General features: G+C 48.4%; 1 protein-coding gene across 1 annotated transcript in view; it reads right to left on the reverse strand.

The window, feature by feature from the left end:
- The window catches only part of OSBP2 (oxysterol binding protein 2), a 227,221-nt gene extending 213,248 nt beyond the window's left edge, over positions 1 to 13,973 (reverse strand). The window contains exon 1 of the mRNA XM_023185479.2: positions 13,300 to 13,973. Coding sequence (XP_023041247.1) covers positions 13,300 to 13,943 — 644 coding nt within the window. The 5' untranslated portion in view covers positions 13,944 to 13,973. The remainder of the gene's footprint in view (positions 1 to 13,299) is intronic.
- Positions 13,974 to 20,256: the final 6,283 nt, after the last annotated feature.

Raw genomic sequence — 20,256 nt, forward strand, 5'->3', positions numbered from 1 at the left:
ATCTTTATCCTTTAGAGATATATACTGAAACACTCACAGGTAAAATATCATATTTAGAATTCACTTTAAAATGATATGAGGGGGGCCGGGCGCGGAGGCTCAAGCCTGTAATCCCAGCACTTTGGGAGGCCGAGACGGGCGGATCACGAGGTCAGGAGATCAAGACCATCCTGGCTAAAACGGTGAAACCCCGTCTCTACTAAAAAAAAATACAAAAAACTAGCCGGGTGAGGTGGCGGGCGCCTGTGGTCCCAGCTACTCGGGAGGCTGAGGCAGGAGAATGGCATAAACCCGGGAGGCGGAGCTTGCAGTGAGCTGAGATCCAGCCACTGCACTCCAGCCTGGGCGACAGAGCGAGACTCCGTCTCAAAAAAAAAAAGATATGAGGGGGACTGAGATTAAACAAGATTGGCCTAGAAGTTAATAATTGTTGAAACTAGGTAATTGGTACATGGGGGTTCGTTATGCTATTGCCTACTCTTATGTATGTTTAAAATTCTTCATAACAAAGAGTTTTAAATATACATTAATACAATGAGCTCTCAATATCCTCACATATTCTTAGCTCATGTAAGCCTTAGAAAAGGGGCTGAACAGCCAGGTGAGGTGGTTGTCGCCTGTAATCCCAACACTTTGGGAGGGCGAGGTGGGTGTATCACCTGAGGTCAGGAGTTCGAGACCAGCCTGGCCAACAGGGCAAAACCCTGTCTCTACTAAAAATGCAAAAGTTAGCTGGACATGCTGGCAGGCGCCTGTAATCCCATCTACTCGGGAGGGTGAGGCAGGAGACTCGCTTGAACCCAGGAAGTAAAGGTTGTAGTGAGCCGAGACTGCGCCACTGCACTCCAGCCTGGGCAACAAGAGCAAGACTCTGTCTCAAAAGAAAAAGAAAGAAAGAAAAAAGAAAAGGGGCTGAAGAAGCTGGGCCATGTGTAGCCTCGTGGTCACTGCGTTCTCCTAGCAATTCATTGACTCCCCCTGGGCTAACAATGGTTCAGGCTGCATGTTGGGTCTTTATACTAGGAAGAAAACACAAAATTACAAAAGTACATTTTATTTTTTCTTTTTTTTCTTTTTCTTGGAGTCTCGCTTTGTCACCCAGGCTGGAGTGCAGTGGTGCGATCTCAGTTCACTGCAAGCTCTGCCTCCCGGGTTCACGCCATTCTCCTGCCTCAGCCTCCCCAGTAGTGGGGACTACAGGCACCCACCACCGCGTCCGGCTAATTTTTTTTTGTCTGTGTTTTTAGTAGAGAGGGGGTTTCACCGTGTTAGCCAGGATGGTCTTGATCTGCTGACCTCGTGATCCGCCCTCCTTGGCCTCCCAAAGTGCTGGGGTTACAGACGTGAGCCATGGCGCCTGGCCCAAAAAGTACACTTTCTATAAAAATGCTTCACTTAAGGCAGGGCACGGTGGCTCATGCCTGTAATCCTAGCACTTTGGGAGGCTGAGGTGGGTGGATCACTTGAGATCAGGAGATCGAGACCATGCTGGCCAATACGGTGAAACCTCGGCTCTACTAAAAATGCAAAAATTAGCTGGGTGTGGCGGTGCGAGCCTGCAATCCCACCTACTCGGGAGCCTGAGGCAGAAGAATCGCTTGAACATGGGAGGCGGAGGTTGCAGTGAGCTGAGATCACGCCACTGCACTCCAGACTGGCGACAAAGCTAGACTCCGTTGCAAAAAAAAGCTTCAATGAAATTTGAGAGTCTTCCCAGTATAAGGCCCTAGGCCCAGCACTCTAGAGGACACTACATTGAGAAGACATGGCCCCATGTTCTGGTGGGGAGGAGGGAGGTCTTGATCTAATGGAGAGAGGACGAATACCCAGCTGATGGGGTGCATGGCCAAATGAAATAATACACAAAAAGGCATCCAGAGGAAGGACAGTTCTTCCAGATCACTGCAGAAAATCCATATAGGTCCATGCCTGCCCAGCTAGTGATCTCAGCAGCAATAAGGAGGGGTCCTTCTGGCTAAGGGGATGGCAGGAAGATCTGGAGTGAGGAATGAAACGCATGTGGCTTGCAAAGGGGGAGTAAGGCAAGTTTGTTAGAAGAAGGGTCAAGACTGGAGGAAGATGAGTGATAGGGAAAAGAGAGGCGGGACCTGGCTGTGAAGGACAGTGACTGTCACGCTCAGGGTCAGGGCTTCATCTGGTGAGCCCAGGGAAACCACACCTTGTATTAGGAAGGCAGCACCTCCTGCTGCTTCAAAGGACAACGCAATCTGGCAGTTTCCTATGCAAGCTCAGCCATGCCATCTGCCCTCCTCTTGATTTCAGGCAATGGCCCCGCAATGCAGATCGAATGGTGTGAGTCAAGATTGTTAAATCGGTATTAAATGTAGAGCTGTGGCTGCGCATGTGACAAGATGCCAAATGGAATGAAGCATCACTAAGCAATCAGAACTCCAAGTACTCTTAAAAAAAAAAAAAAAAAAAAAAAGTAAGGCAACATGGCAAAGCATTGCACATAAAAGAAAAAAGTGTACAGCACCCAGCATGACCCCAAAACTTATTGACAGTTTGCTCCATGTGTATGATTATGAAAGGGGCCTCTTAAAGCCACATCTCTGTGTGGTGACACCTGCTGTGTGATTCACCACACACCAAGCTGCCAATTTCAATTTTATTCAGAGGTGTTTCTTACCATCTACTCTCTCCATGTGTCAGCATCCAGCAGTCATCCAGGGAATAGGCCCCACTTCCCCTCTCTTTCCCCTTGGGATAAGCATATATTGATCTTGTTCTAGGGAACCTCACAGTCTTTTTATAGACATCTCCTTCTTTACTACTGACATAGTTTGCCAGCTTTATCCCAAAAGACTACAGGGGAAGTGAAAGCCGCATGCTCGACTATCCAGGGGCTCCCGCAAAGCACTTTGCCTGAACCTTTTGGCCTCTTACTGAATGACCAGGGTGTGTGCACACTTCCCCACCTCTCCTCCACTCCAGTTGTGTGACAGTGGTATGCAGGTCTGTTACTCACACTGCCTTGCACATTGTGGTCACTGCAGGAGATCAATAAACAATAAACAATATGACCAAAGCTAGAGTAGGCTGAAATGTCACAAACATTTCAGACTTCTTGTCAGGCCCTAATCTTGGATTAACAGACCCTCCCTGAGAAAAGTACAAGGTTCAAGAGCAGCAGCTGAAGAACTCACAGCTGATACTCCACCAAAGGCGCAAAAATACCGGGGAGGCCAGACGCAGTGGCTCCCACCTGTAATCCCAGCACTTTGGGAGGCCAAGGCGGGTGGATCACGTGAGGTATGGAGTTCGAGACCAGCCTGGCCAACATGGAGAAACCCTGACTCTACTAAAAATACAAAATTAGCCAGGCATGGTGGTGCATGCCTGTAATCCCAGCTACTCGAGAGGCTGAGGCAGGATAATTGCTTAAATCCGGGAGGCAGAGGTTGTGGTGAGCCGAGATCACGCCACTGCACTCCAGCCTGGTAAACAAGAGCAAAACTCCATCTCAAAAAAAAAAAAAAAAATTACTGGGGAGGAAGGGGTCCATGTGGCAAGTGTACTCCAGTCACATGCAAAAACCAAGCTGCTAGATGGCCTTAGGCAAGGTCTAGATCAGACAAGTGTTTGTGAAGCAATCAAGGGCTAATCACACAGCCAGGAGTGCCACAGAGCAGGCACTCGGCACACAGAGCAGCAGACATGCTATGTGTTTGGCACCCTGCAAGACTGGCACGTGGCCTTCTCTGATCAGAGACAAGAGGCCACTGCATCACTCAAAGCCAAGTATGGGCACTCATTCTCCCTGAAACAGCCCTTACCCTGACTGACATCACTGATGTCTGCAAGGAGGAAGGAGTTCACACCTGTGCAGAAAACAGTTCACATAGCAAGCCTGAGACTGCCCGTCCTTTGACATGCCTGCTTCCAAGGGGCCTTTGGCTGGTGTCTGGGAGTTTGAATTTGGGGAGGTTTCCCACCATTCTCTAACTGATAAGGGTGGCTCACTGTGCCTATACTGTTTGTGCAAACAATGTGATTTATGGCAAATATCTGCTTTCCAGCTCACACCTGTAATACCAGCACTTTGGGAGGCTGAGATCACCTGAGGTCAGGAGTTCAAGACCAGCCTGGCCAACATGGTGAAACCCCATCTCTACTAAAAATACAAAAATTAGCCAAAAATCTCTTGAACCCAGGAGGCTGAGGTTGCAGTGAGCCAAGACAGCACCACTGCACTCCAGCCTGGGCAACACAGCAAGACTCTATCTCAAAAAAAAAAAAAAAAAATCTGGTTTCCTTCTGGGAATCTGGAATTCGGGTATGTGCCAAACAGAAGGTGCCCACATGATGAACCCCCAGTGAAAATCCTGGGCTCTGAGTCTCTAAGGAGCTTCCCTGGTTGGCAGCATTTCACGTGCATTGTCACAACTCGGTGGTGGAGGGATTAAGCGCATGTTGTGTGACTCCACTGGGAGAGGACCCTTGGAAGCTTGCAGCTGCTTTTTCCAGACTTCACTCTGTTTCTCTGCCATTGTGCTTTCTTTCCATCCTTTCATTATAATAAAGCATAGCGGCCGGGCGCGGTGGCTCAAGCCTGTAATCCCAGCACTTTGGGAGGCCGAGACGGGCGGATCACGAGGTCAGGAGATCGAGACCATCCTGGTTAACACGGTGAAACCCCATCTCTACTAAAAAATACAAAAAAAAACCTAGCCGGGCGTGGTGGCGGACGCCTGTAGTCCCAGCTACTCAGGAGGCTGAGGCAGGAGAATGGCGGAAACCCGGGAGGCGGAGCTTGCAGTGAGCTGAGATCTGGCCACTGCACTCCAGCCTGGGCGACAGAGCGAGACTCCGTCTCAAAAAAAAAAAAGCATAGCTGTGGGTACAACTATTAGGTTGGTGCAAAGGTAATCACAGTTTTTGTCATTAATATATGCTGAGTCCTGTGAGTCCTCCAAGTGGGTCATTGAGCCTGGGGTTACTCTTGGAGACTTCCGACCCAGGACCCCAGAGAAGAGTCTCCTCAGTGTGAGGTAGGTGGACACCTTTGCGTGGGCTGAGTCAGAAGACTGTGATTGAATCCTGGTGCTGTTCATGTACTTCCAGTTTTTTCCTCATGTAACGGGATGGCAAGACCAGCACCCCTGCACTGAAACCATAAACTGGAAACCACTCTGACACTTGCAGAATACCCCACAGACAAAAGATCCTATTATCCAGTTGGATCTAACATTTTAGTGTAGAGGCCCCTTCTTTGATCAATAGCTGGCTTCCAACAGTGCAAGGCAAACCAACAGATGCACAGAAAACTACTTTTAAAAGCTATAAGGCCAGGCCAGGCACAATGGCTCACACCTGTAATCCCAGCACTTTGGGAGGCTAAGGCAGGCAGATCACTTGAGGTCAGGAATTTGAGACCAGACTGGACAACATGGTGAAACTCCGTCTCTACTAAAAATACAAAAATTAGCAGTGCATGGTGGTGGGTGCCTGTAATCCCAGCTACTCGGGCGACTAAGACAGGAGAATTGCTTGAACCTGGGAGGCAAAGGTTGTGGTGAGCCAGGATCGTGCCACTGCACTCCAGCCTGGGCAATAGAGGGAGACTCCGTCTTAAAAAAAAAAAAAAAAAAAAAAAAAGCTATAAGGCTGGGCGTGGTGGCTCACGTCTGTAATCCCAACACTTTGGGAGGCTGAGGCGGGTGGATCACCTAAACTCAAGAGGTTGAGACCTGCTTGGCCAACATGGTGAAACCCCATCTCTACCAAAAATACAAAAATTAGCTGGGTGTGGTGGTGCATGCCTGTAATCCCAGCTACTCCGGAGGGTGAGGCAGGAGAATCGCTTGAACCCAGGAGGCAGAGGTTGCACTGAGCCAAGATTGTGCCACTGCACTTCAGCCTAGGCAACACAGTGAGACTCCATCTCAAAAAATAAAAAAAAAATAAAGAAGATACTGATTCACTGAGTAGCCTACTACAACACGTTCAAACCTAGAAACGCATTATATCCACATTCCCACTGCTGCTTTTCTTGCACTCCTGGCTTAAGCCTGCAATCTCCAATTCATCTCCCTAGTTAACTTATTGCAGAAAACAAGTTTTTGAAATGGAAGACAAATTAAGAAAAATCCAAGTTTGGCATGAACATACTTGGCTTTCTGAAATCCCATAAACTCACAGGCAACTCTAATTCATTTACTTGCTCATCCATTCACAGACTAACCAAGCTACTGAGGATGTATCAGTGGCAAGTACTACTCCAGGCTCTATGTGGAATACAAAGAAGATGCCAAACTTGGCCATGGTATCCTCCTGACGCAAAGTTATCTGCAGAGAAGCTCAGACACACCCTGTAAATTCCCAAAGGAGGAAGACCTGGTTCTTTGGATCAGTAGGGGGCTATTCTAGGTATTTCAAACAGAAGAAATTCAATACAGGGATCTGCTTACACAGGAGAAGGTACTGTTTTGTTTTGTTTTGTTTTGTTTTTATTTTTTGAGACGGAGTCTCACTCAGTCACCCAGGCTGGAGTGCAGTGGCATGATAGTGGCTCACTGCAACCTCCACCTCCCAGGTTCAAGTGATTCTCATGCCTCAGCCTCCTGAGTAGCTGGAGTTACAGGCACCCACCACCATGCCCAACTAATTTTTGTATTTTTAATAGAGACAGGATTTTGCCACGTTGGTCAGGCTGGTCTCAAACTCCTGACCTCAGGTGACCCACCCGCCTTGGCCTCCCAAACTGCTGGGATTACAGGCGTGAGCCACCACACCCGGCAGAGAAGGTACTATTGAAAGCGAATCCTGGAGAAGGTGAGACAACCCCAGGGTCATGGAGGTGGGGCACTAGCACCACAGCAGGGATGCACTGTCCAAGACAGAAGCTGGGACACCAGGTAAGCAGAAGGCAGACCTGAACCATGATGTGGCAGCTGAGATGGAGAGGAGGAGCTACAGGAGATAGACAGGCAGGACTTGGAAGTTTCATCTGATGTGGGATGAGGGAGGGAAGAGGCAGCAAGTATGACTCAGAGGTATTCAGCTATTCATAGAAAGAAGAGAGTTAGGAGGGGGAGGCAGGTTTGGTGGGGAAAATGACAATTCATGTCACTAGAACTTGCTGAGAATGTTGGTGTGCACTGTGCTCCTCCAAAATATGCTGCTAGTCCATTTGTCACCTCTTTGCAACAACTCTGTGCTAAATGCTAAGAAAATATACTTCAAATGCTCGCACATGATCAACCTGTGCATGCCTTTTCGACCTCCTAACAGTCTCAGAGTATGTAACACTGAATAATAATTTCAAATTCAAGCTGAATTCAATAAAGCTACCTCCTGGGGTATCCAGCCCATTATGTGAGAACTAACCCTGCACACTTTTCAGGGACATTTTGCAACTGGATGGACTTTTCCATCTCCAGCCTTTGAGTATTATCGAAATTGACATTGAAAACAGTAGTTGCTCGTCATCACTGGCCATCAGAGAAATGCAAATCAAAACCACAATGAGATACCATCTCACACCAGTTAGAATGGCAATCATTAAAAAGTCAGGAAACAATAGGTGCTGGAGAGGATGTGGAGAAATAGGAACACTTTTACACTGTTGGTGGGATTGTAAACTAGTTCAATGACTGTGGAAAACAGTATGGCGATTCCTCAAGGATCTAGAACTAGAAATACCATATGACCCAGCCATCCCATTACTGGGTATATACCCAAAGGATCATAAATCATGCTGCTATAAAGACACATGCACACGTATGTTTATTGCAGCACTATTCACAATAGCAAAGACTTGGAATCAACCCAAATGTCCATCAGTGACAGACTGGATAAAGAAAATGTGGCACATATACACCATGGAATACTATGCAGCCATAAAAAAGGATGAGTTTGTGTCCTTTGTAGGGACATGGATGCAGCTGGAAACCATCATTCTCAGCAAACTATCACAAGAACAGAAAACCAAACACCGCGTGTTCTCACTCATAGGTGGGAATTGAACAATGAGATCACTTGGACTCGGGAAGGGGAACATCACACACCGGGGCCTATCATGGGGAGGGGTAAGGGGGGAGGGATGGCATTGGGAGTTATACCTGATGTAAATGACGAGTTGATGGGTGCTGACGAGTTGATGGGTGCAGCACACCAACATGGCACAAGTATACATATGTAACAAACCTGCACGTTGTGCACATGTACCCTAGAACTTAAAGTATAATAACGAAAAAAAAGAAAACAGTACAATATTTCTCAATGCCCAGTTTTCACAGCGGTTGGCTTTTGAGAACTGAGTTCATGAGAAGGGTGAGTACACAGTCTATCCCAGAGGCAACAATGTCTTGGTGCTGCATCTTCTGTTTCCCGGCCACTGTCCCAAAATGGGTGCAGCTCACCAACTGTTCAGTGGTCTTCCTCAGCCAAAGGATTTTTTTTTTTTCTTTTTTTGAGACGTAGTTTCACTCTTATTGCCCAGGCTGGAGTGCAATAGCACTCAGCTCACTACAACCTCTGCCTCCTAGGTTCGAGATTCTCCTGCCTCAGCCTCCTGAGTAGCTGGGATTACAGGCATGCGTCACTATGCCTAGCTAAATTTTTTTTTTATTATTTACTAAAGACGGCGTTTCACCATGTTAGTTAAGCTGGTCTCGAACTCCTGACCCCAGGTGATCCACCTGCCTCGGTCTCCCAAAGTGCTGGGATTACAGACATGAACCACTGTGCCCAGTCAAGGACTTTCAAAATTTATTTTCACTTGACTGCAGCTATCTTTCTTACAGACCCAGGCTAATTTCTGGGAGGCATTCTTTGCTAACTGGCTTAGCCATTACTAAGCATAGATCAGTATGAACAATAAATAAATAATTTAAAATGCTTCTGTTTGAAATCATTTCCTGAGAAATAAATGTCATTTATAATGTCACCAAGCAGACAACTGGTATACAACAAAACAGAAGTTTGCCTAACCTAATAATTGATGTCATTAATGTAGATAAAAATTGTGTTTGGAATACTTTCTCCATAAAACTTGCTGATGACAATACCTTTGAAAATTCTGTATCATTTAGGAATTCTTCTCTAATTTTATGGACTCACATGTTCCCTGTGAGATAAGAACTAGGGATAAATTTTTTCAAAGGGAACTTCCTGCAATAAAAAAAAAAAAACAACATTGAACAAAAAAACATATTCCTATATTCTCCTTGTTAGTATCCAAATAAGCATATAATTAAGAATGCCAAGTAATGGAATAAGAATCTTGCCTTCTAGGCTGGGCTCGGTGGCTCACACCTGTTATTCCAGCACTTTGGGAGGCTGAGGCAAGCAGATCACGAGGTCAGGAGTTCGAGACCAGCCTGGCCAACACGGTGAAACCCTGTCTCTACTAAAAATACAAAAAAAAAAATTAGCTGGGTGTGGTGGCATGCCTCTGTAATCCCAGCTACTCAGGAGGCTATGGCAGGAGAATTGCTTGAACCTGGGAGGCAGAGGTCATAGCGAGCCAAGATCGTGCCACTGCACTCCAGCCTGGGCGACAGAATCTTGTGTTCTGTCTCATTTATATTCCAAGCACGTTGTCAGAAAGAAGTAAAAATCTGCCAACAATTATCAATATCTCGTAGAAACACTTTTTACACATGATATTTATAAAGAGCATTTTTAAAAATTCCTAATAATACGAATGTTACTAAGCCCAACTATTGGTAAAATGTGCTTTCTTCCTTAGAATATACTTAAGCAATCAAATGAGCTTCTCGAGCAAAATTCAGGGCAGAAGTGTACCCGAGGAAGTCACACTGAAAGGAGAAATTTTAATCCAAACCCCCATTCTTTCTCTATTAAGGTAAAAATAATGGAAATGGAAATGCAGGTCAGGACCACAATGAGCGATCATAGTTTCTATTCGATTGGCAAAATCAATACTAACAATACCAAGTGTTGCAAAGGATAAGGATCCACAGAATCTCTTTTTCGTGACCGGTGGGAATATAAATTTGTGCAGCTGATTTGGGAAACAGTTGGCATTACGTAAGATGAACATTCACAATTCTCTACAACCCAGAAATTATACCCAAGAGAAATTCCTGCACACGTACAAGAATGTTTGTAGTGACCCATCGTCAGGAAAATGCAAAAGTAAAAGGTGCCACATTTGCACCCTGGACTTTATACAATAGTCAAAATAAGTCCTGCAAAAATAACATACTCTATATATTAGAAACCCTTTTTAAAATAAGGTTAAAGATGACTGCATAGCCAGGCTCAGTGGCTCATGCCTGTAATCCCAGCAGTTTGGGAGGCTGAGGAGGGTGGATCACTTGAGGCCAGGAGTTTGAGGCCAGCCTGGCCAACATAACAAAACCCCGTGTCTACTAAAAACACACAAAAAATTAGCTGGGCACGGTAGCGCGCGCCTGTGATCCCAGCTACTCAGGAGGCTGAGGCATGAGAATCACTGGAACCTGGGAGTGGGAGAGTGTAGTAAGCCAAGATCGGGCCACTGCACTCCAGCCTGGGCAACAGAACAACACTCTGTCTTAAAAAAAAAAAAAAAAAATTGCAATAAAAAATATGGGCTCTTAAAAATTACACCTAGATGAGATAAAATTAAATAAAATGGGGAGAAAAGTGAATGGTGACCAGGATTTGGAATGGTGGCTATCTTGGAGGAGGGGAAGCCAGAAGGTGGGATGGGATGGCAGGGGGCATAAGAAATAGGTGCCCACATTTTCTCCAAACACCAGGCTTCACTTAGTTAAAAATTAAAAAGTTGGCCAGGTACGGTGGCTCATGCCTGTAATCCCAGCACTTTGGGAAGCCAAGGCGGGCAGATCACGAAGTCAGGAGTTTGAGACCATCCTGGCCAACATGGTGAAACCCTGTCTCTACTAAAATACAAAAAATTAGCCAGGTGTGGTGGTGCGCACCTGTAGTCCCAGCTACTCAGGAGGCCGAGGCAGGGGAACTGCTTGAACCCAGAAGGCGGAGACTGCAGTTTGCTGAGATCATGCCACTGCACTCCAGCCTGGCGACAGAGCGAGACTCTGTCTTAAGAAAAAAAAAAAAAAAAAGGTTGAGAGTGGTCTTTCCAAAAGAGGAGCCAGCAAGAGAAATGGCTCTGATCCCTTCTTCACCAGCCACATTGCCCAGCAGGTAAGCCTGACTCTACCCGCCCCCAAGGAAAAGAGATCATGAATTTAAAAATTATTTCACTCTGTTTCCAACTCACGAGCACCCTAATCTCACCTCTATCCCTAACCACACCCATTTGGCCAACTGCTGAGAGCTGGGTGTCTGGAGAGGGCTGGAGGAGATAACACACATGCACGGCGCTGGGCACAAATGGCGCAACTGAAAACCCACCCTGCTGTCAGGGTTACATGACAGACCTGGAGGATGCTCAGTCCTTGATCCCAGCTGGCAGGATGGCCTATTCTGGAAGGGGGGATTCAGATCAGAAGCGGGGACAGAAGAGCAGCGTCAAACATCTCAAGTGGCAATTCCAGCTGCACCTCAAACGGGCCTTTTCTGAACATAAACTCATCTCTGGTGGCATTCCGACACTCAGCCTGCAAGCTGGCTGCCTCTGGGGAGGCCACTGAGGTTCATTCATTCAGCCTCAGTTTCCCTTTCCTGGCCAGCCTTGCATGGAATGCAGTGAAGGCACAGGGTCCTATAAATGTCAGGAATCGTTCATTCTACCTGGGTGAGGTCAGCAACAATTTGAACCACCTTAGAATCTCGAAAAGTCTGAAAAGGAAATTGCAGAGCTGGACTGTACACGCACACACACAAGAAACTTGTTCTTACTCCCTCCTCCCCCCAGAACTAGCATTTATCTTCACAACATTATCAGCAAGCAGTAAGAATTTTTCTTAGTTACCCAGAGAATCTACACATTCGAGATTACTCTGAAATGTCAACTGTCTACACATGTTATTTTAAGAAAAGAAGATTTGGGAGGCCGAGATGGGCGGGTCATGAGGTCAACGATCAAGACCATCCTGGCCAACATGGTGAAACCCCGCCTCTACTAAAAATACAAAAATTAGCCGTGCATGGTGGTGCGAGCCTGTAATTCCAGCTACTCAGGAGACTGAGGCAGGAGAATTGCTTGAACCTGGGGGGCGGAGGGGGCAGTGAGCCAAGATTGTGCCACTGTACTCCAGCCTGGGTGACAGAGCAAGACTCCGTCTCAAAAACAAAAACAACAAAAAACAAAACCCTGTAGTGGGTGACTTGAAGGGATACTGTTGGCTGAATGAAGCGAATGAAGTGACCTGAATTTCAGCAACAGCAAGTCAAGGTCCTTCTGTGTGCAACAATGAAACAGTGCTTCTCAGAGTGTGGTCCTGGACCAGCATCACCGGCCACGCCTGGGAAGTTATTAGAAAAGCCGAATCTCAGGCCCTTCGCCTAGGCCCACTGCATCAGAAACTCAGTGGGGAGGCCCAGCACTTTGTGTTCCAACAAGCTCTTCAGAGAATGCTGATGCACGCTCAGGTTTGAGAACCACTGGCATAGACTGATCTGAGTTCTCAAGGCTTAAACCAACCATCCCCAGGAAGCAGACTCAGGGAAGAGCCAGTAAGAAAGCAAAGGGAGCCTTCCCTAACCTCCTCCTTTCAATCAGTTTCAGTGGGAAGACAATGTTAGCTCTCTCACTGCTGGACTTCAATTTTGAATCCCATGCTGGTTCTGGAATAAGAAAGGAGGGCAGCAAAACACTTCCTGGTTCTCCACCAAACACCAAGATGGACTCCTGAAGGCCAGGAGCTGTGTCCAATGCATCTGTGAGTCTGTGGTGCCCAGCCCCAGGCCTGGCAACCAGAGGCATCAGGAAAGGTGGGAGTAACTGCCCCCGGTGGGAAGAATAAGCAGCCCTTCCTAAGAGTGTGTGTCCTAAGGACTGAACAAGGTGACTGTCTCCCTAAATCCCAAACACACAATGATGTTAGCTCCCAAACCAGAAAGGGCAAGGACTTTGAAGGGCTGACTCTAGCTAGCTGCCCCAAGCCCCACAACTGCCAAGCAGGAGAGAACTGAGGCCCCAGATCACTCCCTTACCTCCCCACTTGCCCAAAAATCCAAGTTTGCCAGAGGTCATGTCCACAGATCACATTCAACCTTGCCAGAGGTCAGGGCCCCCAGCCCTTGGCGGCGGGCCAGAAGTGTGCCTCCTGCTGGAACGCACGCCCCTAAACATCTTTAGACTAGCGGCAGTGTCCCCCAACCCTGGAGGCCCTCCATCACCATCCCTGCAGCATCATCACCCTCCAACCCCCATGTCCCACCCTGGCGCTGCCATACCTGTAGTAAGAGAGCAAACCATTGCCCAGCACGAACCAGCGGCGCTGGTAGCCCTTCAGATAGTTGGTCCACTTGAGGAGCCAGCCCTCGAAGCTGTCCAGAGGCAGTAAGGCCAGTGGGGCACTGGAGGTCGTGCCAGTCCCCGACATTGGAACCCCAAGAGGAGTCTTCGCCTGTCCTGGTCGCAGAAGAGGCAGGGGCTTTAACGCTGGCAGCGATCCCGACTCGGGTCTGAGAAAGGGCGCGCTCCCCACCGCTCGGGAGAGCGGCTCTGATGCGGCCTTAGTGAAGGGCCCAGCCCCTACACCTGAACTTGACTCTGACCCCGGCCGCGACCCCTGCAGCAGTTCCGATGCCTGCCCAGCCCCTGGTTCCGGCTCAGACGTCGTCTCAGACACAGGCTCCGATCTTGGCACTGCCTCCGAAACTGCCTCTGACACCTGTTCTGACAGCGGTCCCCGCTCCGGTTCGGGCACGGGCTGGGGCTGGGGCTTGGGCTCCGGCCCGGAGCCGGACGTGGAGGCGCTCATGCCCGGCGCCGCCGTGTGGCACGACAGGCAGGGGACAACCGTGAACAGCGACGAGAGCCCCCGGGAGCGGCCGCCACAGCCGCCGCCTCGGCTCGGAGCGGCCGCTTTCCCCATAGAGCCGACCGACCCGCGCGCGGCCGAGTGGCCAGTGGGGGCGGGGGGCAGGCCGGGGGCGCAGTCACGTGCGCGCGGCGCGAGACGGGGGCGCGCGCGGGTCCCTCCGCGGCCCCGTGCGCCCCGCGCCCGCCAGCGCCCGCCCGCTGTCGTGCTCTCCGCCAGCCGCGGGCCAGGTTTGGCTTCTAGGTTCTCCCTCGGTCCGGCGGGTGGAAGGAGTCCTGGAAACACCTGTGGGCGGCGAGCTCGGCGGGCAGGCAGGCGACGCGAAGAGGATGGCGCGCTTCAGGCCACGGTCCCTGCTGCGGCCCAGCCCGTGCCAGGCGCTGGAGGAACAATGATGAATGCGGAGCCCGTCGGCTCCCAGCGCAGCTCTGCCCACGGGACCCTGCGCCGACGCCCCCTCCCCCAATCCGGGCTGGGGTGGGTTCGCTCTCCGCCACCCAGGAAAGCCAGGCGGGAAGCAGGTATGGCACCCAGAGGCCATGAAATGCGCACGAAGCACAGGGGCCAGCCGGGTGGCGCTAAAAGCTAAGGACGACGCCCCCGCCCCCCATGGCAGCCATTACCTGTCTGTGGGTCGCTCCTGGGGCCACCAGAAGCGGTGGCCCCAAGCCGCCTCCACCACCGCCTCCACCTCCTGAGCCAACTGGACTACGGTTCATGCTAGGGCGCTTCGCTGCAAGTGGCGACATAGTTCGGATTCTCTAAACAAATATGAGAAGACTTTTTGTAAACCAAGCTTCTTAGTACAAGACACATCTCAAAGTGGGGTTCTTAACTTGGACGTCCTGGGATCCCTGGGTAGGCTGCCAGTCTGTGAGGCTTCCGCAGTAGTTGTGGAGGTTTATCTGTTTGTGCATTTTTCCAGAGTAGGTCCATAATTTTCATGGGATTCCCAAAGGAGGCTATGACCCCAGAATGGTTAAAACATCAGCGAATTTCGCCCCACCCCACGCCTTTTTTTTTTCTTCTTGAGACTGAGTCTCACTCAGCAGTCCAGGCTGGAATGCAGTGGCGTGATCTTGGTTCACCGTAGCCTCTGCTTCCCAGGTTCAAGTGATTCTCCTGCCTCGGCCTCCCTAATAGCTGGGATTCCAGGGCCCGCACAACGCCCGCCTAATTTTTGTATTTTTAGTAGAAACCGGGTTTCATCATGTTGGTCAGGCTGGTCTTCAACGCCTGTCCTCAGGTGATCCTCCCGCCTCAGCCTTCCAAAGTGCTAGGATTACAGGCGTGAGCCACTGTGCCCAGCCATCAGTGATTTTTTTTCTGAAGAATCTATCCGGCTGCCGGGCGCGGTGGCTCACGCCTGTAATCCAAGCACTTTGGGAGGCCGAGGAGGGCAGATCACAAGGTCTGGAGATCGAGACCATACTAGCTAACACGGTGAAACCCTGTCTCAAGTTTATGGTTACTACAAATAATCAGAAATACAAATGGAAAGACTGAATATTGGGTTTCTGTCCAGACCTTTCCAGCTTAGACCTCTCTGCAGACTCCCCTTAGTTCATCATCATGTCTTACTCTCCCCTTACCCACCTATCCTTTCCTGATCTTTGCTTGTGACAAGATGACCTGTGTAAGGACTGCCTCCTACATGAAGTGCTCCCCAGAAGGAAGCAGATTGGAAGGTCCTAGAAATAGGAGGTGTAGACATCCACTGAACAGGAGCCCCTGACATCTTTGCTGGTGACTTGGAGACCTTCCTCAGGCACTTGTCTTTGAATGGTGGTCTTATCTGCAATTTTGGTGTGAGCTCTGGAGCGCAGAGAACCACCCATCTTGGTCTATCCCGTATGTATGACGGTGACCCTCAAACTTCAGTGTGCTGAGTCACCCCAAGGAAAAGTGATTGCCTCTAGAGTACAGTGGGGGACAGAACTGGACAACTGGGAAATGAGGTGAATGCTTGCTTTTCACTTACGCTTTGAACTTTTTGTATGTTTTACTGTGTATGTTTCACTGTGTGTATGTTTCACCTATTCAAAATAATGATAATAATTGTTAAAATCACCCTAGAGAGGTTTATTAGAAATTCGCTTTTCCGGCTGGGCGCGGTGGCTCAAGCCTGTAATCCCAGCACTTTGGGAGGCCGAGACAGGCAGATCACGAGGTCAGGAAATCAAGACCATCCTGGCTAACACGGTGAAACCCCATCTCTACTAAAAATACAAAAAAAAAAAAACTAGCCGGGCGTGGTGGCGGGCACCTGTAGTCCCAGCTACTCGGGAGGCTGAGGCATGAGAATGGCGTAAACCCGGGAGGCGGAGCTTGCAGTGAGCTGAGATCCGGCCACTGTACTCCAGCCTGGGCAGCAGAGCGAGACTCTGTCTCAAAAAAAAAAAAAAGAAATGCGCTTTTCCAGGGCTGGGCACAGTGGCTCATGCCTGTAATCCCAGCACTTTGGGAGGCCGAGGTGGCAGATCATGAGGTAAGGAGTTCGAGATCAGTCTGGCCAACATAATGAAACCCTGTCTTTACTAAAAATACAGAAAATTAGCTGGGTGTGGTGGTGTGTGCCTGTAATCCCAGCTACTTGGGAGGCTGAGGCAGGAGAATCACGTGAACCCAGGAGGCAGAGGCTGCAGTGAGCTGAGATCACAACATTGCACTCCAGCCCGGGCAACAGTGCGAGACTCCATCTTAGTAAAAAACAAAATAAAAAGAAATTCGCTTTTCCATCCCCAGTAAATCAGAGGTGGAATCCAGGAACATGCTTTTTTCTTTCTTTCTTTCTTTCTTTCTTTTTCTTTTCTTGAGACAGTGTCTTCCTCTGTCACCTAGTCTGGAGGGCAGTAGTGCAATCATGGCTCACTGCAGCCTTGACATTCAGGGGTCAAGTGGTCCTCCCACCTCAGCCTCCAGACTAGGTGGAACTACAGGAATGTGCCACCACATCCGGCTAATTAAAAAAAATTTTTTTGTAGAGATGGAGTCTCCCTATGTTGCCCAGACTGGTCTCAAACTCCTGGGCTCAGGGAATCCTTCTGTCTTGGCCTCCCAAGGTGTTGAGATTACAGGCATGAGCCACCTCCTCCAGCCAGGAACATGCATTTTATTATTTATTTATTCATTTATTTTGAGATAGAGTCTTGCTCTGTTGTCCAGGCTGGTGAGCAGTTGGCGCGATCTCGGCTTACTACAACCTCTGCCTCCTGGGTTCAAGCGATTCTCGTGCCTCAGCCTCCCAAGTAGCTGGGATTACAGGCATGCACCCTCAGACCCAGATAATTTTTGTATTTTTAGTAGAAACGGGGTTTTGCCATATTGGCCAGGCTAGTCGCAAACTCCTGACCTCAGGTGATCCACCTGCCTTGGCCTCCCAAAGTGTTAGGATTACAGGCATGAGGTACCACGCCCGGCTGGGAACATGCATTTTAATGATTTCCCAGAGGTGTTGCACGTGGGTGGATCATGGACCACATTTTGGTGGACAGTGATGTGGAGGGAACATCTAGGGCTTTGGGCGTCGGGGACCCACTAAAGAAATCCCAGTTCGACCACTCCCTTGCTGTGGGTCCTTCAATGACCCTGCTGAGCTTCCACTTGCTCATCTGTAAAATGAGGATAATAACAACTACCTCTCAGGTTGTAATGAAATCATGTGTAAAAGCATATTTGACACAGTAAGTTCTCAGTAAATATTCTCTAGTTATTTACTAGAGGGTTCTCTGTGAAATATTTGGTGAAATGAACTAAACAGAGGCCAGAGCAGAAGGAGATGAGACCAAGGTTGACAAGCTTGGGAAATAACCACAATGGGCAAAGCTCAGTGCCTGCTATGTATGCATCAGATGCGTCTGCAACCCTTAAGGAAGGAAGCTGTCTAGTAAACAAATACTTAAGGATATGTTTTGACTACTGCAATAAATTGCCAAGCTTTATTGATGATTTAAGATGACAGGGCCTGCCATCTTCTTTAGTTCTGCCAGAGAGAGTGAAGAAGGAGTCACAGAGGGGACAACATTTGCACTGAGTCCAAGGGATAAGGAGTGAAAGGGCATTCAAGGTGAAGGAACCAGCGTACTGTAAGTCCTATGTTGGGAAAGAACAGCTTGTCTGGGAAGTGATAAATAGCTCATCATATTTGGAAGAGTAAGACGGGAGATGAGTGGGCACCACACTGCGAGGAATGCTCTTTAGCCTACAGAAAGAAGGACTCCTGGGGACAAAGGAGATTTTTTAAATTGTATTTATATATGCATTTATTTGTGTATTCGCTCTGTCACCCAGACTGGAGTGCAGTGGGCCGATCTCAGCTCACTGCAACCTCTGCCTCCCAGGTTCAAGCAATTCTCCTGCCTCAGCCTCCCGAGTAGCTGGGATTACAGGCGTACACCACTGCACCTGGCTAATTTTTTGTATTTTTAGTAGAGATGGGGTTTCACCATGTTGGCCAGGCTGGTCTTGAACTCCTGACCTCAGGTAATCCACCCACCTTGGCCTCCTAAAGTGCTAGAATTATAGGCTTGAGCCACTGCGCCCAGCCCAAAGGAGACTTTTTTTTACCAACTACAAGTCTGGGGTAGGAAATATGCAAGATGAGCCTGCCTGGGACATTCTGTCATGCCAGAAAGTGAAAAGGCTATTCAAGACCACTGTTGTGTCAAAAGCACTCAGGGGCCAACTTAAAGGGGCTCGCAGTGGCCAAGGTGGAAGAATACGAGCAAAAAGAATAATGATTGCAATGGCCTGAAACATCAACTGTATTAAAATCCATAAATTAAATGCATAAGTTCCTAAAGTTACACACACACACACAAAAACCCCACTAAAACAAAAACCCACCTATTGGTCATATGTGGAGGTTACCACAGTACCAATTGATTATTCTGAAAATTGACAAAGGGAAGGAATTAAGTCTGTATCCTATCCTTGTTTTACAAACTATCTCATAGTAACAAAGAGTTCATGAAGGAAAAATGTGTATAGAAGAATTAGCTAGACCAGGTGCAGTGACTCATGCCTGTAATCTCAACACTGGGAGGCCAAGGCAGCTGGATCCCTTGAGCCCAGGAGTTTGAAACCAGCCTGGGCAACATAGTGACAACCCATCTCTACAAAGGAAAAAAATAAATAAATAATTAGCTAATACATGCAGAAGGAGGCCAGCTGCAGTGGCTCATGCCTGTAATCCCACCACTTTGGGAGGCCAATGCAGGTGAATTGCTTGAGTCCAGGAGTTTGAGACCAACCTGAGCAACATAGTGAAACCCCATCTCTACAAAAAATACAAAAATTAGCTGGGCGTGGTGGTGTGTGCCTGTGGTCCCAGCTACTCAGGAGGCTGAAGTGGGAGGATCACATGAGCCGGGAAGGTGGAGGCTGCAGTGAGCTAAGATCATGCCATTGCACTCCAGCCTGGGTGACAGATCAAGGCGCTGTCTCAAAAAAATAATAATAATAATAATAAATGAAAATAATAAATCCAGAAGGAATTAAATAACTAGAAAAAAATGATATTTGCCAACACCTGATGAAATACTGTAATGGACCAAATAATCACCAATAGTTACTAAGTAATGGGATTGATGGGGAACTTCATAAAGGATCAGGCTGACATCAGCTGATTCTACCTGTTGATCTTAGCATCACCAAAAGTACAACAGGATATTATGTGCCTCCCGATTTGACAAAGTAGGAAAAACAGCACCACCTATGATTATTTTTATACCACCTCCCTCCTTTCAAAAAACTAAATCTGTTTAGTTTTTAGTTTGAACAGTACTTTTAAAATGCAGGAGACAGAGGGACATGCTAAATGACCGAAGGAGTCAATCAGTCAAAACCGAAAATAGACAAATCTACATCCTAACGACAAGCTTTATTCAATAAATGCATGGCCTAGGAAAAGGAAGTGAATTGGAAAATGTTATCACCAGATACAGTATGTGAACTTTATTTTAATCCTAATTCAAACAAACCATTAAAAAAAGTACTGGCCGGGTGTGGTGGCTCAAGCCTGTAATCCCAGCACTTTGGGAGGCCAAGACGGGCGGATCACGAGGTCAGGAGATTGAGACCATCCTGGCTAACATGGTGAAACCCCATCTCTACTAAAACAAATACAAAATACTAGCCGGGCGAGGTGGCGGGTGCCTGTAGTCCCAGCTTCTCAGGAGGCTGAGGCAGGAGGATGGCGTAAACCTGGGAGGCGGAGCTTGCAGTGAGCTGAGATCTGGCCACTGCACTCCAGCCTGGGCGACAGAGCGAGACCCCGTCTCAAAAAAAAAAAAAAAAAAAAATACTGCTGGGCATGGTGGCCCACGCCTGTAATCCCGGCACTTCAGGAGGCTGAAGCAGGTGGATC

Source organism: Piliocolobus tephrosceles, chromosome 19 (assembly GCF_002776525.5).
Source record: "Piliocolobus tephrosceles isolate RC106 chromosome 19, ASM277652v3, whole genome shotgun sequence".
Lineage (NCBI taxonomy): Eukaryota > Metazoa > Chordata > Mammalia > Primates > Cercopithecidae > Piliocolobus > Piliocolobus tephrosceles.